General features: G+C 42.3%; 1 protein-coding gene across 2 annotated transcripts in view; it reads right to left on the reverse strand.

The window, feature by feature from the left end:
• Positions 1–148: 148 nt before the first annotated feature.
• Positions 149–18,092, reverse strand: part of glsb (glutaminase b) — a 30,889-nt gene continuing 12,945 nt past the window's right edge. Inside the window, exons 8-18 of one of the 2 annotated variants that reach the window (XM_084023546.1) lie at positions 15,676–15,708; positions 15,337–15,395; positions 14,143–14,209; positions 13,870–13,920; positions 13,042–13,218; positions 9,875–10,006; positions 9,374–9,466; positions 2,494–2,555; positions 1,692–1,768; positions 1,335–1,398; positions 149–830 (exon numbers count right to left, since the gene is read on the reverse strand). In XM_084023546.1, coding sequence (XP_083879672.1) covers positions 683–830; positions 1,335–1,398; positions 1,692–1,768; positions 2,494–2,555; positions 9,374–9,466; positions 9,875–10,006; positions 13,042–13,218; positions 13,870–13,920; positions 14,143–14,209; positions 15,337–15,395; positions 15,676–15,708 — 963 coding nt within the window. In that variant the 3' untranslated portion in view covers positions 149–682. Of the gene's footprint in view, positions 831–1,334; positions 1,399–1,691; positions 1,769–2,493; positions 2,556–3,696; positions 7,272–9,373; positions 9,467–9,874; positions 10,007–13,041; positions 13,219–13,869; positions 13,921–14,142; positions 14,210–15,336; positions 15,396–15,675; positions 15,709–18,092 lie in introns of those variants that run through there. The other variant, XM_084023547.1, reaches the window with a different exon arrangement.

Here is an 18,092-nt window from a genome sequence, read left to right on the forward strand (position 1 = left end):
GATGTCGGAAACCAACTCGACTTCATCCCGGATGCAACGAATTCCACAATTATTTCACGTCATTATGAATTTTACTCTTTTTAAAAGTCTCTCTGTTAAATAAATACATAGTGTTTCTATTGCAAGTGTTGAAAAATACATTCGGAGTACAATCTTTCAAAGGAGCTGAAGCTTCATTAAAGCCTGCCACTGACTTTGCAGCAGGCAGGAGAACAATCAGGATATAGATGCAGCTACATGGACATCAAACTGCAGTGTCAGCATCATTTACACATGATTATAAAGCCTAGATCATAGTTTCTACACGATAGTTTCTATCTTTACAAAACTAATACAGTCTCAGTAGTACCCAAATAAGAATAACATAACATGAAGTATACTGTACCTAAACTAATACACTTTGATACAATCTATATCACAAATGTGATTTACAGTACCGACATGTTGCATGAGCATCGATGAGGCGCTCACTCCCACACACGGCACACACTACGTTGTTATAGAGGCCTTCTGAGGAAGTGGAGCGGCGATGTACAGCCAGAAAGCAAAGCACACCAGACGGGACACGGCAACAACTAACTCATCACACTTTTACAAAAGTCTAGTCTCTAATGTTCAAAGTTAGAGAGAATGACGGCGGTCTACTGGTGCGTAGACACCTAGAGTGCCGTGTGCAGCAGGTCTACAGCAGGCTGTCCAGGCTCTTCTCGGCGCTCTCCTTCTCGTCACCTTCAGCAGGCGGGCTGTATTTGTCCTGGTACTTCTGCAGCATGGTGACCACGTCGTGGTGGCCAAAGTGCATCGCCTCTTCCATCGGCGTGTTCCCCCATCTGCACACGGAAAACGCCGGCATCTCAAAAACGGGGCATGCTTACAAAAACATCACGCAAAAGCATCCGATACCGACTCTTCCACCGGTCACCGGCGACATTCCAGCAACTTCACAGGTAATTCAGAAACAGAAGTATTTACCTCAAATCATATCAAACCACTTACTTCTTTGCTTCCCTTCTGTGTTATATTTGTTCTTCCTGTATACTTGTACACCAGTGTACCTGGAATATACTGTCTGTGTCTGAATGTTTCATACAGTGGGCTTGCGGTTGCTTGTCGATACACCTGAGGCTGTGCTACACCAATGCATGAGGAGTTTGCAGGTTTTATTTCAGTCAAAATAAATTAGCATTAAGGTCTCGGACCTGAACCCCAGTATAAAACAAAAAAAAAAGATGAATCCTGCAGTTTATCACTCCAGTTAAAGAGAAATCCATGAGATGGAGAGCTGTCGTGATGTGAAGAAGTACAGCTGGTGATGATGGAGAGCCTGGACTCACCTGTCTATGGGTATGGGGTTCACCTTACATGCCTCCAGGAGGAAGCGCACCACCTCGATGTGTCCTGAAGGCAAACATGTAAACGGTGAAAAGGCTGTGTGCTCCATTCCAATCCTAATCATCTTTAGGGCCAAGAACTACACCTATGTGTGATGCCTAAACATCTCATTCCAAAAACATGGGTATTAACACGCCGTCGTCCCAGACTCCACTCTTGTGTGAACCTCTCATATTTAAATATAAGATCAAAAACATAACATATGGGAACAGGCTCTTATTGTACTTGATGCCAGCTGAATAACAAGTCAATGTTTACAGACTCCGAGGTTGTTATACAATATTTAAGGATGACTTTACCTTCAGCAGCTGCCACATGGAGCGCCGTTCTGGAGTCATAGTCCCTCTGCTGCATGTCCATGGATGACAGCGCAAACCTACACACACACACACACACACACACACACACACACACACACACACACACACACACACACACACACACACACACACACACACACACACACACACACACACACACACACACACACACACACACACACACACACACACACACACACACACACACACACACACACACACACACACACACACACACACACACACACACACACACACACACACACACACACACACACACACACACACACACACACACACACACACACACACACACACACACACACACACACACACACACACACACACACACACACACACACACACACACACACACACACACACACACACACACACACACACACACACACACACACACACGTTTGTAAGTACCTTCAATTATTGCATCCTTTACCAAAATAAGTCTAAACAGTTTACTGAAACAGTTAAGTTTTGCCTTTATTCCCAATTAATGTTGTTTTCACCAACTTTAGACCTTTAGTAGGAAGCTGCCAGAGCAGGTCATTAGTTTATCAAACCATTTTCTTCCACATTAAAAGGTAAGACGAGGGGATCGGGGTTCGAAACCAGATTTGCTAAAATGTTGACCATCTTTCGGTCTCTGTGAGCGTCAGTGGAAAAACAGCAGTTTAAGGAACGACCTCCACTAGGTGCATAAAGTGAAATAAGCTGGAATTCGTTAGTAAATGCAATAGAATAAAAAAAAGAAAAGAGTGTGCACCTCCTCAGTGCAGAGACGTCTCCTGTGTAGGCAGCAAACAGCAGGTTGATGACAGACTTGACCTGTGACAGACAGACAAAGAGAGAGAGAACATTTGCAGGACCAGACTCAGCCCATGTTCACTACGGCGCCAGCTACAGGGAATTATACTATAGATTTATTTTCATGAGGGACTAGAGGGTACAAAGCAGAACTGATGTTACAGGTTTACTTTGGAATGAGAATTCACCTCAAATCACCTCTGCAATGTCAGCTGAGGGGAAAAGATCTGCAGAGAACGCTACATCTACTCAATTTGAAGAACCCAACACACAGCAGTAACACGTCTCTGATCCCTGCTCCACTTAAGACTTACCATCAAACAGGAATGATTCATTTTCCTATAAGCAAAACTTCAGAATTGGAAAAACATACAAAGAAACATCGGAAATGTGAATGAGAATAGATACTAAGCCTGTATTAGTATTTCAATATTGAGAGGATAGATTACACCATTACAGTGCAATATCACACTATGGATTAAAAGGCAAGGAAAGTGGAACCGCTTCAGAAACTAATCAGAGTGAAAACAACAACTTCAGAGGCATGAGACGCATTCATTCTCACGTCCCACCATCTCTGTATTTGGGTTAATCCCAAAGTGAGATTACAGGGAGTTGAATATGCTTGGATATGTACTTTGAGCATCATTTATTTCCTTGCAAATAATTCCATAGTTTTGCTCAAAGAGCTTTGATCTAATTTGGTTAAAATGTGTTTTAGCCTTGGCACAAAATGTTATTTCAAGATACTTACCTGAGGAAATTGATATATATTACTTTGAGATCTGTCTGTCAATCCATCCACACCTATCTATATACATATATATCTTCGTAATAGAGTAAACATGTTGAGCTGCCAGCGGGGAAAGACGTTTGCATCGGCTGTAAAACTGGAATGCGTGACATCAACAGTCTCCATCAGAGTAGCACTTGTTGCCAGTAGTATTGTGGGCGGGCAGTTTAGTGCATAAAACAAGCCAACACGTCCTACAGCCGAGCTGCCATGAAATGACTAAACTCACAAATTAAACCGCCGCTGATGCTTTAATGAATGCAGTTAAACAAAAAACAGGTGAATGCTCCTTTATTTATGCAGAAGAACCTTACGGCCTACTGAAGTGACTGTGATTGTTGTTAAAGAACGGTTGCAGGCAGACAGGAATGATATGATATATGGTAGCGCTTTATTTGGGTTTCATACATGGAACACCGGGTTAAAAAACACCCACTTTCACTGCCATGTCTGCAAGTCCATCACAGCCAAAGACTCACAAGTGTTTGCTCAGAAAAGCGATGGAAGACAAGTTCATGTCTTAGCGCCTCCAAGCAGACAGGACAGTTCATGTGGATGATGGAGACATTACATACAGAATTACAACCATGTGGACAGAGAAGAGAAATAAAAAAAAAGGTAGAAAGATTCGACAGTCAGGAGCTTGGAAATGTATGGTTTCATCTACTGTACGTTTGGAGACAACTTTCCAAATGTTCTTTCCTCATCTTTTTACAGGAATTTGCTTGTAAAATTCATAAAATATCTCAAATCTGAACCAAAACACCAGAGAAACCATACAATTCCAAGGGCACTAAATTGCAACGCTTTATAAATTACAATGCAATTACCATGTGACAAGCAAAACTGATGTTCAAGACAACATAAATAAAGATGTGTGGAAGGTGATCAAATCATAATCAAATGAACTTAAAAACATACAGATTACATGGGATTAAAAACATTCATGAAATACAAAAATATGCATGCGAGAGGGAGAATTCAGAAATAAAATCAGGAAACATTACATACATGAAGCATATAAATCTGATGACTCCCACGTAAAAGGGTAACTGCATTCAAAAGCCCCGTCATGACTTTGATTGTAGTTATTATCAGTGTGAGGAGTGTGAGAGGGGTGGTCGATTACAAAAATAAAAGCAATACAGGTAATTCACCCTCATGCAAAGCAACATTTGGCTTGTTGGTCTTTATTTAGCAAAGCAAAGATCAAATCGTCAGGGTTAAAATCAGTTTCTAGTCCAGCCTTGTAGACACGAAGGCACTCTATTTTAGATATCTGTAGTGTAGCAGCAAAGAAACCTCCATTCCCTTCACTCTCATACAAGAAATCCCTACTTGTGAAGCATTTCACCACATACATACTATCACGGTATACTGTAGTTGTACATTCAAAATTAGAAAGCCTAATCCACCATCAATACTGATGGTTACATTAAGAATTTCTTCCTTTCTTAGTGATGTCCTGAAAATTATGAAAATCTGACTGGGCTGCACCGCTCCTCCTGATGACATCATTAAGTGACATACGCATGTGCACACAAATGACACGCATTTAATGGCTATAGCAAAAGTAATGCCAGCCATAAATTGTATCAGTGTTAAGGATTAAGTAATTGCATTACTTCCCAAAATACTCCACTGCAAAACCTTTAGCAGAAAACAAGAAAATCCAACTCTACTTCTCCGCTTCCTGTTTTTATACAGACCAACATTTCCAAGGAGCATTGCTGAGGCTTTTGAATACTGTGTACCTCCACACAATAATGAGCAGAAACATAAAAATATATGTGAACAGAAGTCCAGGACATAAAAAACAAAAACCAATGTAACAGTGAAAAACGTCACACACTAACATGGCGTCATTGGCTCCAGCAGCCATCATTTGAGCCCTAGTCAAACCGGCTGGAAAACACCACACACACACACACACCGATTGTACACTTTAAAAACGATTGAATAACAAACACATTCAACTACAGTCACAGTAGAATCTAAGGCATCTGCTGACATGACATTCATGTGCAAGGATTTCTATTTCTGGTAGGTGACGATATTAAAGATTTGGAACGTCTGAAGTTAATTTTCAACACACATTCTGGTCTGCTGTTGAGGATCATGACTCAGCGATATACTATACACACCTGGAGATGTGTACGTTCTGAAGAACAGTGAATGATGTATATGGAAAGAAGCTTTGGTTATGTACAAGCTTACTAGAAGAGTTACACTTTTAGAACTTATGACACTAAAAACACACTTTCTGAGTATACGGATAAACATTTTTTGGATCAGTGTACTTTAGGCAGTTTTCGTTTTTCCCCTCTGAAGGCTTACTAGAGATAGTAATCAATAAATGTACCTTCCTCTGCTGCTGCTTTAAACCATTGCTTTATTTTAAAATCTGCAACGCTCCGTTTCTGTAGGAAGCAGCTTGAAGGAGTTGTGGAATGCAGCCCAAATAAAGCCTGCTGACAGCAGGAGTTAAAGGTTTTAAGAGGACTGGTCAGGAGCATGCAGGTTACGAGGGGGCTTTACCAGGAGCGCAAGCAATGAGCGCAAGCCAACCCTCTGCTGACGTCATACACAACACAACACACTCCGCCAACACACACCGTCTTCACTCAACAGCAGCTCAGAATAATGCAGCCGGTAAAAGGAGAGCACCGGCAGGTCAATGAGGACAACTGTTTCGGTACAAGTTGTTTACATTTTTTTTTTGGAGGTAGGCACAAGTGATGCTATATTTCAAAGAAATGCAATTAAATGTTTACTATCAAAACTAATTAGAGGGCATACAAATCTCCCACGACCCTTTTTTTTGCATATAAAGTGACTCCAAGAGAGAGGGGGGGTCCAACAAGACACCTGTAGGCAAGTCTTTCAGAGCTTACCATGTACAGAACCATGCTACAGGTGAGAGAATGTTCTCTTGTAACATTAAACTACCAATAAGGATCAGAGGCTAACTGTTATTAATTAGCTCTTTGGTTCTTAGATAAGTGAGTTTTTGGGTAGATTTTTTCCTTTCATGGTCGTTCATGTTGAGATTGGAAATACCTGCACTATTAAAATCCCTTCAGCCTTCCATTGCTTATTTATTCAATATGACAAACTATGTCATGTTAGCCATAACACCGCTGTACTCGCAGCTAGCTGAAAAGTTAACAATATTCTCCTATGACTCAAAACGTCCCATCAATAATCCAAAAACACATCCTGTTACACTGCTATGTTCATACTGCAGTACATCCAGCATCAGTGTGTGTGTCTCAGTGAGAGCTGCAGCAAGCAATCATCACTACAAAGTAGTCTGAATGCATATTTCTAAACTGCTGGTCAATTAGCTGACTGTACTGAAGCTCCACACATGCAAACACACGCATACACTTTGTTGTTAGTTCAAATAAAACTGGGTTTCAAATCAACTCTTAGCCTCCAGATTAGAGGATTCTGGGAAACACACATTGTGATAAAGGGGGTGATATTAAACAAGAACACGACCTGTATACCAGATCCTACACAAACACACACACGCACACGCACACACTAAGGCAACAAGCAGGTGGAGGCTTAAGAGTTAATTTGGAATTCAGAGCAGAATTAACAAGCAGTAACTCATTCCATTTCCCCCCTCATCACATATAAAAAAAAGAAGCTTTCCAGTCCGTCCACACTAAAATCTTCATAAATAATAATATATAATGTACGGATACATATTCGAGCGTGAGGAAAGGCGATGGTGTGAGGAAGGGAGAGATCAGTCGAGGTGGGGGTTGTGGCTTTGCTTTTTAAATTCACTCCGCGACATTGTCCATCCTATAGACTACAGTGGTGGAGCTGTCCTGGTGCGACTCAGTAGGGGACACCTTTTTCCAAAGAGGGGCTTTCAGAGCTAGCTCTTGCTGGAGGCTCTCGTAATCCATGGGTCCGAAGTTGAATTGCTGTTACAATTGACACGAAGAATAAATTAGTCTCGCTCCTTCTTTCTTTCTGTGTGTGTGTGTGTGTGTATAGTGTCTCAATGGCATATGATTTGCTGAAATATCTTTTGAAAATCCAGAGACAAAACTATTTTATGTAACTATTTACTGGCAAAACTGGACAGGTTTCAGCACCTTGCTTTAAGAATGGCAGGCTCTAGTTTGTATATCATGCTGGGTTTCCACCAGAAAAGTTGCATCCGTGTCTTTTGACGAGGGCCCGCCGCGGACCAACTACAGACTGACGGTAGCATTTAGGTAGGGCTCTAGATTTTAATCATAACAGAATCATAGAATTGACCCTTCGCCAAGTCCCGTTCCTCATAGTGTGGCATCAGCCCTGACCAGGGTCCGACAACTATGGGGCTGTGCTCCATACTCCATGCTCCACTCTTGTTTTTCAGGATCTCGAGCTTTTGGTAGTTGAATGATTAAATTGAATTTATTGTCTCATATCATAATAGGACAAAAGCACAACGCAACAGTGGCAAGAAAAAAAAAATGCCCTAACAGATTTAACTTTAGGTAGAAATCTTGAGCAGACCAGGCTCTTGGATTCAATCTGCATTTGATGTTTGTAGTAATATTAGCAGCAGCGGTAATATCAACAGTAGTAGTCCATGGTGGGAGGTGAAGCCACGTTTAGATGGTTCTATCTTCAACATGTTGCTGTTGTCCAAATTGGAGCCCACACTGCTCAGCATCACAGTTGCCTGCAGCACATGCAACAGTAATACTCATTACGCTGGACAGAGACACATGGATCCATAATGTTAAGTCTGTGGCGCTAACATTAGCAGAGTAGCCTTACAGCACATCAACAGTTCTTCTATTTAGCTACTGAAGCTGTACTTAATGTATACACATGCGCTGCTTTGGATGCATAGATGGACCTTGCTGTTGCAGTTAGGTAAACGATGCATGCAGGCGTAGGGAAATCGGTTAGTTTGAAAACCAGTTGGGACATAAGCAGCGTCTAAATCCACTGTCAGACAACAGGAGACGGGCGAGCGACAGGTCAGACATTAGAGAAGCGGCGGGGGAGTTTGGTTTTGTTGCTGCTGCCTTTGAATGATCGACACTGTAGAATTACTGTTTTTATCACACTAATCTGGAACGATAAAGCTGCTGTTTCTTGTGATGCGGTGGTCCACTTTTACACTGATCAGTAACAAAAGGCTTCTATCTAAACTGTTTTGCAGCTGGATATATATACATATATATCCTTAAAAAACAGAATGAAGACCCTTCTGTGTGCTTCTCTCAGAAATCCCTGTCTGATTTCCTCCTAATTTCATAATATTCATGCAGGAGTGCAGTTGTACAGTATGATGATGGTGTAGTAGGAGTTGGTGGCAGGGCTTAACGAAGGGTCAATTACCTTTCTAATGTTAGAATAGCGTCATGATGACATAACTGAATAATTCCTAATAACTCTTCCTTGTTACAGTGTATGTGATTGAAATATGCTGACAGGAAGAAAACAGGCACCCAAGGTGTTGATGAGCAAAACAATTCCATTAAAACATTTTCAACACCGAACTCATGGGGCCAAAGGTTGGTACCGTTGGCTTGAGCGCGAGGTGAACAACACAGATCTCAGACCTGCTATTTCCCTACAATGCTTTCACATTTCATAAACAGATGTCGCTGGTGAGCTTTCCAATCATTACCAATCCTAACTGTAGTTTAAAAAAAAAAAAACATCTTCAAAATACATTAAAAAAAACACAAAATGCATGAACACCGATGCTTAAGGCTGGGCATGAACTTAAAACAGGAAGAAAAGCTCAGTAAGCCTGAAAATACTTGCAGCGATCTCCAACAAAGAGTGCCAAAGATAGAGCAGGAAAGCAGACAAAATGTATCTTATGATGCTTTTTCTTTTGCTAAAGGTGAACTGTATGCACAGTTATGGATATCAACATGTGTGCCAACAGCTACCAAACATCTGAATTACAGTGACCTCAGCATCACCTGCATTCCTGGTGTTCTGGACAGTGTTTTGATGAGGGAAATGGGTGCGTTTTTTTTCCTCACAACATGATGTCGTTTGTCCTTACCCGCTGGTCCCCTCCTTCTCTGCGAGGGTCGTGCTTCTTGGCAAAGTGCCTCAGGTTGTCGTAGTTGTGGAAGTTGAAAAGCTCCACGAGGTCCTGGAATGACAAAGGCAAATACATTCATCCACACAATTCAATGTCACGCTTCATTCCGATGGTTGCAACTTCAAAAAGTCAAAAGTATCAGTAAAACAAATATTTAAAAAAAAGAAAAGAAAATGACCTGAAATTTGATTTGCAGCAAAGGCAGATTCTTGTGTGCGGTGTTTACTCTACTTTAGATCTGCAACTGGGTCTGGCCTCTAGATAATCATTCATCACGGGTCACTTACTTATTAAACGGGTTCAGTTAGTCTGAAGCTATGTCAGCCAAACATGCATTTTTTGGCATTTGTTAATGCATGATTTAATGTCAAGCTATCACCATCTCTCCTCAAGATTAATATAAATCCAGGTGTTAAAACTGCTGGATTCAGTGATCTGTTCTCCCGGTGCTGGACGTACCGTGCAGAACTGTATTCCTCTGACCGAGTTGCCCAGCTTGTCCAGTGGAGGTGACCAGCACATAATACCCATCACGTTGGGTACAACCAGCAGGATCCCCCCTGCTACTCCAGACTTGGCTGGCAGACCGACCTGGAACAGGAAGAACAGTTACATAACAGCAGATCATCTACAGTAGTAACATGGCAACAGCATAATGCTCAAAATGGAAAGTTGGCAGAGAATAAGTCAGCACGGCGTCAATAATTTATCAGTTGGAGAAATGTATTCACTGTTCTGCCTGTGATATTATACTCATTTTTGGGTGGGAAAATGTAAATCTGGGACTTAGATTCATCTTTAAATGAGCATTTGTTTGTGATTCGGTTTTAATGAAGAAGGTGTTAAAGATGAGGTCAGTATTTCTACCAGTCCTTTATTTTCCATCAGTTAAGAACTGGGGGCCCTAGTTTCATAGACCAGGCGCAGTCAGCTTTCAGCGCACCTGCGCCACGCCGACGGGGTGTGTCCACCTGGACTTTGCAAGTTTCGTGCACCACGCAGGCTCGCGCAGGCACACCTCCCGTCACTCCCACCGGCGCAAGTGGGAAAGAGGGAGGAGAAGAAGGCGTGAGTGGGAGACGAGGAGGAGACGAGGCGTGGACTGGGATTAATACAGCCGATTCAGATCTTCACCAATCAAATGAGCTCCTCTCCTCTCCTTTAATGCGTTAGGGGAGGTTCAGTGCAAGATCCGTCACTTGACAACCCGATGACAGAAGCAGCGCCGCCGCTCCCACCACGCGCATCACGCGCTGTGCGCGCGTATCATAATAATAACAATGTCCATATTATAAAAAACAGGAGAGAGAGAGGGAGATGTTTTGGTCAGAGAGGCTGAGTTTCCGTTACGCGTGCCATCCGCCTTTGATCTGACGTCAGATGTGACGGGACAATCTATATAGATATAAATTCACGTGTTGATTCAGTTAGTTGCATTAAATAGTGTTTGTTGTGATTATTTATTGCATTTAAATGTGCCTGGAACTGTGGAAACCTGCCTGTGAGGTCTCGGTGACGTGTGCGCACTGCGAGCCGTCAGCCAAACTTCCACTCCGCCAGCTGTGATTCGCATTGAATAAATGGACTTTATTTACGCCTTGCACCGAGAGTAGACCAGGTTGGAGCTGGCGAGCTTTCAGCGCAGTCTCGGCGAGGCTTTTTGCCACGAAACTTCCGCTACGCCAAGCTGAATCTATGATGCCTCCCCCTGCTGCGCCGCCACACCCATCTTGGCGCAGGCGATCCACCAAACTGCCAAACTGACGGTGCGCAAGGCTGCACGGGTCGAAACTTGCATTACGCCGGCTCCGCCACCCTCCGCCGCCCTGCGCTGCGCCACGAAACTAGGGCCCTGGGAATCCTTTCCACAACCCAACTCATACTAACTCCAGTAGAATGCTAAAAGGCATGATCAATGAAGAGTATATTTTCACATTGGTAAAAAAAAAAAAGCTGCAGCTTCACAAGAAATTGAAACACATTATCACATATCTCCTGCTACTGTGGTAGTGACCTGTTAATCACAAGGTAGCCACGCCCTAAAGCATACCCTGCTTTACTACTAACTACTTACTCCAAATTAAATTAAATTAACTGAAAAGTACATTTTGTAATTCTACAGATTCTACACAATCAGAATAATTTTGGCAACCAGAGGTGCTCTCTGGTGAGTGGTGACTATTAAAAGAATAAACTCCTTTTATACATTGATGGTGGGGGTATGCGACCTGAGCTGAACTCACAACAATGTTATAGGGAAATGGTTAAGCCAAAATTATGGAAAGGAAATCAACAAACAACATCCACACCTGAAAAGGTGGATGTTTAAAGCCGGAAGGTAAACAAATAGGCTATAACGAGTCTAACGACGATATACGTCAAGAGTCTCGTTGGTCGGTCAGTCTTTACAAAAAACATAGCGCCCTTTACCGGTGTGGCATTGAATTGCATTTCGACACGTAAACCCAACGCACAACCATCAAGGTCTCCAAGCAACTGCATGGCCGTTGCGTGATCACTACGCGGAAGCATAACCGAGCCTTTAAAGGAGTCATCACCAGGAAATCGCAATTTCTCTTGTTAAAACATGCATATCTGTGTTTGACCTCAGTTGAAACTTGCCTGAAAGGCTGGAGTTTGAAAGTGGCGCCGTTTTTTCGCTTCTGCTCTTTTTCCGAACAGGAATAGCACACAAGGGTGTGCATTCCTAAAGCACGAGATTTTGATTCTGCGCCTACGGTGACGTCACCGTGGAGGCTACTTGCATAAGCCCACCCCTCTTTCACCACCCAACCCCCCCCCGTCCGCTACCTGACGTCCTGCTGTAAACGTGTCTCTTCAACCGTCTCTGGCTCTTCACTCTCCGGTTCGGGTTCCGACTCTGGTTCGTACATAAATGCCTGAATTCCGTAAGGTTCGTCATTTAGTGTGTGCGCCATGACAGGGGGCTGTTTATGTTTTGGAGTCTGCATGCAGGCAAGCCCCCCCGGCTCTGTCCTTCCTGCGGCGAATCAACGCGCGCCTCATTACATATTATACAATGCACATCCGGACCAGTCAAAACCTCGCGCGTAATCTCGCGTGATAAAATCGCGGTACGAAAAAGGGTCAGAACAAGCTCAATGTTTGATTAAAATTTTTTTTTTTTTTTCTAATAAGTTTTACGAATTGATCCAAAGCGATCCAAGGGGGGCTGGATACGTATAAAACCAGGTTATGACTCCTTTAATCCTCAGTAGGTCTGGTTTGGCTGCTATATTTTGGCCTGAGATCATCCAAGTTGCATGTGTGTCAACTGTAACCAACAAGGATATATAGAAGACCAGGATCCCATTGCACCAGCCATTTGTTAATTGACTGCAAAATGTGTGAAGTCCTAATAAAGTATACAACTATTGTATTGGTTCTTTTTAAACATGATTTTCTGAGTGAGTCCCTACACTAATACGGTCGTTCAAATCCTACTAAAAGTGCATGTTGACAAAAAAATACACAAAAATGTATCTCAGGTCAAATAGCTGCACGCCCTGTGAGTTTAATGGGCGTTCACTTCACTGGTTTGACTCTTTCCCAATATAAACACAAAAACATGTCCCCGCCCGTTTGCGTCATCCCTTCTTACTTACGTGGAAAGCAAACTGTCCTGAGAAGTCGTACATGCCGCAGGAGTGCATCAGACTCAAGGTGTTCCTCACCGCCTCCGGACTGAGCACGCGCTCACCCGTGATGGGGCAGATGCCGCCGTTGGCCAGGGTGGCTGCCATGACACTGGCGCTCTCGCAGGTCACCTCGATGGAGCACAGCTGGAGGTTCACACGCAAAAAAAGGGAAACTTGCATCATTACTCTATTCTCACAATCTTTCTCACACTCCGCACAGCAAGGCTCACGTCACGGCAGCCAAATGGAATCATCGCGGTGGGTGAAGAGTAGAGCAGTAATCACTCAAGTGGAAAGATGAAGATTAAAGTACACTGGTGGTTAAGGTGACAAAAGAGAGACGACTTAAATGATAATGGAGCTGCCATTCAGGGCACAAGGGGTCAATGAATGGTTTGATGAAAATTATGTGAAACATAAACAGCAAACTGTTTGAATCTGCTCTAGTCACTATAAAAAAATACAGAAGAAGAATGGTATTCATACATTCTGTAGAGTTTCAGACACTTGGGCACTTTTTCCTTTCATTTGCCACCCACCTGTATACAATAAGGAATCTACATGTAGCACATGGGGAAGTAAACATGATGAAAACATGAGTTTGACAGAAAGAAAGGGGTATGTGTCTAAATTTGGTGGATGCAGAATGTGGATCCAGCCAGGAGGTTATCTGGCCTTCAGTGATGGAATAGAGTAGGAACCAGCAAAAAGCATAAAACAATATTCCGTATGCATACAAAATGTAAAAGAGTCGATAACAAACAAACAAAACAAAAAAACGCCTTCTAGACTCACTTGAAAGTAGAAGTCCAGTACGGACGTCATGTCTGTCCCCTCTGGGAAACACTGCAGAGAAACAGTTTAAAACAAGCAGAGCACAGAGATGAACATTCAGCCACTACAGTTTATCTCCATGTGACTGAGAGATGAGCAGGTGTAAAGGCGTATCCAGCATATTCCAAATGTTTATTGTTACAGGTAGTTTGTATGGCAGGGCAAGATCAACAGAGAGACAGCATGAGAAAAATTAAAAGTCAGCGATGATTTACGACTCATCCAAGCTCAAACCTTTTTTTCTTTCAGGTAGTAACCGATGGCGAAATTCCTATCTCCTGATTCACGCTCCGACTGGAATCTGGTACACAAAGAGCAGAGAGTTAAAAGGACATAGAGGAAGGAGATATTTGCACTGTGTGTGTGTGTGTGTGTGTGTGTGTGTGTGTGTGTGTGTGTGTGTGTGTGTGTGTGTGTGTGTGTGTGTGTGTGTGTGTGTGTGTGTTGGAATGCCATCACCCCTCCCCTCATGTGTACAGTACAACCAGACCACTCATGCTGTCATGTGATGATGACACCGCAACATGACCCCCGGGCACTTGGTCTTTTTCTGGACACATTGTCAGCGTGTGGCGTCATAATAAATCATGACCTTGACAACACAGATTTTCATAAAGAACGTTATCAGATGCGTCTCATGATCGTCGATGGTGTGCTACAGGCTTCGGTTACACTTCCCCGACTCTCCCAGCTTTGGCAACAGCAACACCGACATTGTTTTCACCCTGTAAGTCTGTTTGGGTGATCATAGCAAAGTGTGATCCTGGAGACTCCTGCTCTAACAGAACTACTGAGGTGGTTTGGAGTACTTAACCTGTTGTTTATTTTTCTTTGGACAGATTTTGTGCCCCATAAGCAATTGTTTGAGATATTCTTCATCTTTCCTGTTTTTAAACCAACCAATCTGAACCTGTCAGTGGAAAGAATCTCACTATTTTACACTGTGATCTGTAATGTTAGGCTTTATCTTTACAAACCAGTTTTCACTTTGACATCCAGAATATAACCTTTGAAACACATATAGACCCAGACCCTTCTCGAAATCCCCTTCCCGCCTCAAAAATGACACAACATTCATGCAGTTATAACAGGGTGTGCTCCGTGGTAGCTCTGACAGCTTGGTGCAGTAGCAGCGAGGGGGCGGGGCTAAGCAATGGGCAAATCCGTTGTACACATCTGCACACCATCTGAACTACCTACGCAGAGGTCTGTGTGGGTGTGCATGGCCTTTAATTTCACTGTGTGAGAGATAGATGCACCGTCGATGATTATGTTTTGTGTTCCTGTGGCATTTGAGTTTTTCGTGCTGCACCGCACAAGCCACAGGTTCAGGTTCCAGATTTGGTTTTAAACCGTCACTGAGCCAATTGTGTTTTAGAGCACGTTATCTAAGAGCCGATTAAAGACGCGCGCTACGATGTGACTTACGTGGCGTTGCTGAAACCCACGTACTCGTTTCCCGCCATACTTTTCAGAAAGTTCATGACCTGGAGGGGAAGCAGAGTGAGAAAATGATCAACAGGGGTTCATAGTATGAGGTTAAATTCTGTCACTGATTAATGGCATGTCCGTCATAAAAATAGTTGCGTCACAAAAACCAATTGTAAACAGCATGTATGTGCATATATGAAATTAGGTCAGTGGTTAACACAGCCTAAAAAGCTATTTAAATTTGAATGAGACCAGACTAGACTAGACACACTGTGGATATTGGTCACAAAGTACATTAAAGTCAATTATATATATATTCTGACATCCAGTACTTACATAGTCAAATCGTTCTGCGTTGCTTGCACCTTGCTGAGGAGAGAACACAGGAATAAGCAGTTAGTACAGTTCATACACCAAGAGATGCTGCAGAGGACAAACACAACATCATAAAAGATTGGACTAAAACGCTAATGCTGGCAAATTAAAAACTACGGAATTAGAAAAGTTGTGAATGTTTGTGATTACAAACAAAATGTAGTAACAACATGAGCTTTGCCAAGAATTATACAAGTAGATACAAAATATTAATAAGATTGGCTTGCGAATAGGTTACAAAGGGGAAGTCTTTATGGATTAAAAAGGGAGACATGTGCATTACCTGAGCTTAGCCAGTTAAATAAAAACATGTCTCACTATGCCATCTCACTGATTTAAACGAAAAAAAAGATTATTTCAAGTCTATAGAGTAAGTATTTTTGTGTATATATAATTGTTTTCAATATCTGGAGCAGTCCTGACTGTGTGTATGTTTTTTACATGAAGTAAAATATATACATAATGTGGGTGTATGCAGACAAGTGTTTTATTATGGGTTACAACAATGCCTCACACGTGTGTGAACGCATGTTTGAGGATGTGCGTCTACTGTAAATCAACATGTGTCGTGTACAAAGAGCCTGTCGGCCAAAACAGAGGGAAGGGAACAAAGGGAGGAATGGTTTTCCTCTGAGAATAAAATTCACAGCTTGTGTGCATTTATCAAGCTCATCTGATGCTGCTTATTCCACCAAAGAAAACACAGCAAAAATAAATATGGATATTCGCATGCACATTTAAAGTACTACAGCATTAGTTATTAGCAATAGAAATACACTGTACCACTTATGATTTGGATGGGGTGAAGAGATTAACTTTACATTTAAAAACATGAATGTTTCAATATGTGACTGACAGTACGTTTATAAAAAGTCTACACTTTAGTGTGCAGAAGAGAAAGTAGGTGACACTGATGGAGGTGTTAAAGAGTCACTAGATGGGGTTTTCTACAGAGCTGATTGGGGGGGGGAGAAAGAGAGAAGAGGGGAGATCAGGGGATTGGGAGAGTGCGAGGAGATAGATATGGAAAAGGAAGAAAAAATTACCAACGTCATTTGACCTGCAGCAGCAGTCATTATTTCCCACAGTTCCTAAGTCTGGAAAATATGCAACAACATACAAAAACAGCAACAACATGTAGCCTTCAAGCACCATGTAACAACAGTTTGGGGGCATTCTACCACGGCAACCATCCCATAGTTTCCCCACCGAGGTTAGAGCTAACTGGGCGACCTGGCCAACAGCTTGACATTTGTGCTTCAGTAAAAGAAAAACAAAAACCACACATTGAGACACTGATGACAATGGTGAGCGGATGTGGACACAGACACGTGGTTGTCATATCAAATGTGATGTAATGTCTTGACACGATTTCTGTGATGTGAAGTTAAACAGGTTTACTGTGTGATAGCAGAGTCGCCCTGCTGTCACCCTGCATCACAAGTAGATGTGGGGCTGCTGGGAACCTGTTTGACTTGACTACTGCAAGCACAGGGGTATTGCCTCTGCATGAGTAATCTATAAGGAGGGAGTGCATTACAGAGAACAGGCAGACTTCCAGAAATATATTATTTAAAAATAACTGGATGTTCTTCTGCTTTATCTTATAGCCCAATATAGATCTGCTGACACCACCAAGCAATGTTTAAGAATAAGTTCAATATTTTTAGAGAAAGAGATGAGAAAATCGAGGATGTATTTAGCTTGTTTAGCGTACAGACTGGAGCAGGGGGAAAGGGCTAGCTGGGCACTACTTCAAAGACACCCTAAAAAGAACTGCTTTAGGAGGAAGTAATGAGTTAAAGTAGAATAGGGTCGATTTCCTTTTTTTGCCAGTAAAGTCTGATGTACAAGCTTAAACCGATTTTATTTCATGCAAACCAGTTGAACTGGAGGCATTTGTCTTGTGACACGTTTTGGCAAATAAAAAAAAAATAAAAAATCAACCTGTGCCAACCGCATCACAGTGCCAAATCAAACTTTTAATAATAAGCAACATGACGACGTTATTGAGATAATATCCTGTTTGTTTAAAGGACTAACGGAAGCACTAGTGTATGACAGGCTGTGGGCGATTTACTGCCGAGCCGAGGCCAACTCTGTAGCTTTTAAATGCGCCGCTTATTTTCCTACCAGCTAGTTGTTAACTTAATCCGTCAGCTGTTTGGTGCAAATGCAAGGTCACAAAACTCTGGTTAGAAAGTATTCGAAAGAAAAGAAAGAGATGCCTGCAAACCATTCTAATGGTCCTTTATGGAATATTAATTGACCTTTTGCCCTACAAACATAAATGCTTTTGAGCAGCACTACAGAAAGCAGTCTCGTGTAGTTTGCTTGATAATTAACTTTATGGAGTCAACTTCATAGACATGCCATTG

Source organism: Eutrigla gurnardus (genome assembly GCF_963514095.1).
Source record: "Eutrigla gurnardus genome assembly, chromosome: 12".
NCBI classification, from domain to species: Eukaryota; Metazoa; Chordata; class Actinopteri; order Perciformes; family Triglidae; genus Eutrigla; species Eutrigla gurnardus.